This window comes from Sesamum indicum, linkage group LG15 (assembly GCF_000512975.1).
Source record: "Sesamum indicum cultivar Zhongzhi No. 13 linkage group LG15, S_indicum_v1.0, whole genome shotgun sequence".
Classification (NCBI taxonomy): Eukaryota; Viridiplantae; Streptophyta; class Magnoliopsida; order Lamiales; family Pedaliaceae; genus Sesamum; species Sesamum indicum.
Window position 1 is genome coordinate 6,401,295 of NC_026159.1, and position 3,485 is coordinate 6,404,779.

General features: G+C 37.9%; 1 protein-coding gene across 1 annotated transcript; it reads left to right on the forward strand.

Moving 5' to 3' along the window:
- On the forward strand, positions 1,331-2,866 carry LOC105178377 (alkane hydroxylase MAH1-like). Its single transcript, XM_011101841.1, has one exon. The coding sequence runs from the start codon at positions 1,331-1,333 to the stop codon at positions 2,864-2,866; it is 1,536 nt and encodes a 511-aa protein (XP_011100143.1).

Sequence of the window (3,485 nt, forward strand, 5' to 3'; positions counted from 1 at the left end):
TCTTTTTAATTTTTGATATTTCAGTTTTTTTTTTTTTTTTAAATCAGAGTTCACCCTTTTCACCAGTAGAGGTGAACCTCAATAGAAAAAAAAAAAAAGTTTGAAATCACAAAAGTTAAAAAAGATGTTTGATCAAAATGTTACTCTAAAAAATTAAAACAGACGAACAAGCCAAATAACCTAAGTTACCGGACAAAAAATGCATTTAGCACCCAAATTTGGTTGTGAATTTTAATTCTCCAAGTTTGTAACTGTAATTACACCATTTATTCATTGTTCACTGATGGACAAAATTGCAAAACTAGTCCACAATTTAAGGTCATTGCAAACTTGAGCCCACTCTTTTTCGAATTTTAAAATTAGTCCCATGTTCCGTAAAAATTGCAAAATCAATCCCAAAATGTTGCAACCCCATCACTAACGACCGTTAAATGCCCCCACTAACAACTGTTAAATACTTCAACTGTGTTGAACAACTTTGAACTTTCACGATACTTGCTTCAAGCATTGAAGATCGACACTTTTAACGACAAATTAAAGAAGAATTTGAAAAGCTTTAGAAGAAATTAGCAAGAAAATTTTGGGAATTTGGTTGGGATTTTACCACGGTGATTTTGGGAAAGAAAATAAATGATTTGAGCCCTTGTTTTTTACAGTTTTTTTTCTCTCCCCATTTTCAATGTGACTGTCACATATATTCTCCACCGTTAAGTATTTAACGTCTATTAGTATGGGTGCTTTTTTTACACACAGGATTGATTTTAAAATTTCAAAAAATATGAAATTAAATTTAAAATGATCCTAAAATATGGGATTAATTTTATAATTTTGCCTCCACGAATGTGTGAACCGCAGATTCAATAAGACAATTTCAAAATCGAAAACGTTGACAAATCAGTCAGACTTTTTCATAAATGTTTAATCAAAGTTTTGACTTGTTCGTACTATGATTCAAGTAGGGGGTGGCAAGCCTAAACACATAATTAACCCCTTCTAGCCCACCAGATACCACATCAAATCAATCACGTCGCTTCCTATCCTAAAATCCCAGCTAGAAGTTCAAGTGGCCAATTCGGAAGACAAAGTCAAAAATACATTTTCAAGTTGCATTTCAGATATTTTGAAATTTTCTACTTCAATTTTATTATAATAATATATACACATTGCGAATATAAATATTATATATACTTATTTTATATATTAAATCATATCAAAGATGTAATTTGAACAAAAAAATTTCAATCTGAATATATATTTATTTGTCGGAAGACAGGGACATCGACAAATTCTATAAATACTGAAATTTACCAAAAACAGAAAACAAGAGAAAATGGCATATCTTGAAATCTTCCTTATACAAATCATACTACTCATCATGTTTCTTGTGCTTTTAGCTCCCAAAAACAGGCAGCTCCTGCCATGGAACTGGCCGTTCCTGAGAATGATGCCAACGATGTACCTCAAGAGCCACGAAATCTACGACAAAATCACAGAGATTCTTGTGGAGAACAACTCCACGGTTTTGTTCAAGACATCCTGGTTCACCAAGACAGACATCTTGGTCACGAGTGATCCAGCCAATGCGCACCACATCATGAGCTCAAACTTCTCAATCTACCAGAGGGGATCAGAGTTCAGAAACGTGTTCGATTTTCTCGGCCAGGCGGTCTTCAGCAAGGATTTGGAGGAGTGGAGAGAAGAAAAGAAGTTCACTCATGCATTCTTCAGGGAAAATCAGTACCACGAGTCGGTCCCCAAGATAGTCCATCAGACCCTGGAGAAAGCCCTGATCCCGGTCCTTGATCACACATCTCAGCAAAATCAAGAACTGGATTTGCAGAGCTTGTTCAATAGGTTTATGCTTGATGCAACTTGCCTCCTGGCTGCCGGATTCGACTCGGGCTCTCTCCGTGTAGGGTTTCCAGAATGCCCTCTCTTAGATGCCATGGACGACATAGCCGAGGCAGTGTTCTATCGCCACATCCTGCCGGAGAGAGTGTGGAAGTTGCAGCGTTGGCTACGGGTTGGAAAGGAGAAGAAAATGGCTGAAGCTTCAAGCACTTTTAACCGTATATTATTAGACAACGTATCCAAGAAGAAGCACGAATTAGCTACGGATGATCAAGAAACTGGAGACGATACCTTCGATGTGCTCAAATTTTATTTGAAAGAGGCTGCAAGTAATAGTGGTAACAAAGGAGCTAAGAAGCATGACGATAAGGGATTCTTGGCTGCCAATCTGATGACCCTTTTGTTCGCTGGAAGAGACACATCTGCTGCACTCTTGACCTGTTTTTTCTACCTCATTTCAAGAAACCCTTCAGTCGAAAACAAGATTTTAGAAGAAATCAGGCTGAACCTCCCTGGAAACGCATCCAGAAAGCACATCTTCTCCAACGTAGAAGAGCTGAGCAAGCTAGTTTACCTCCACAGCGCTTTGTGCGAGAGCCTGAGGCTTTTCCCGCCAGGCCCGTTTCTTCTAAGGGTCCCAAACCAGCAAGATGTGCTTCCAAGCGGGCACAAAGTGGATCACACCACAAAAGTCATGCTTTGCTCGTATGCGATGGGTCGAATGCGGGAGATATGGGGGGACGATTGCGGGGAATTCAGGCCGGAGCGATGGATAATGGAGAAAGGCGGGACTAAACATGTGGCGTCGAATATATTTCTTGCATTCAGTTCGGGGCCGTGGACCTGTCCCGGCAGAGAATTGGCGTTCACCAGAATGAAAGCTGTTGCAGCCACAGTTGTGCATAATTATCGTGTTCATGTTGTGGAGGGGCAAACTGTTTGTCCAAGCATTTCTGCCATTCTCACCATGAAGCATGGCTTGAAGGCCACGGTTTCCAAGAGATGGATGTATTGAAGGCCAAGCATTTTTGCATTTTTATTATAATCATAATTAATAGTATTAATTTATTATAATTTTTCATTGTTGTCATTTTTAATATAAAAAATTTTCGTTTTTTCCTTTGCAGGAGATTCCCTGGAAAGACTTGCATATATACAGTAGAATTACAGTTTCAAAGATGGACTTTTTGTGATGCAAAGTTTTGACAATTTTGTTTATGAGATGCCGTAGACAGATTTGTGTATGCATACACTTCTACTGCTCCCATTGACATTTCTAAATACTTCTAAATTTATGAATATTCAAATGAGAATAAAAAATAAAAAAATACTATAAAAATAAATATATATTTATATTGGATTAAATGCAATTTTGGTCCTCTAACTATAGCCAAATCCCATTTTAGTCCTTTAACTTGTTAGGGTTTGGATTTGGTCCTGTATGTATTTTAATTGCTCAATTTTGGAACTTTTTTTGTCGGAAAAGTATCCAATTCGCCGGAAAATTAATTCATTTTCACTCTAGTTTCACCGCCACCTTCTTTCTAAAAATCTGCCAACGTCACTCAAAATTGCCGAGAGCCACATATACCGTTCGACTCCCAACTCAAGACGAACAAAACCTCTCAATCAAT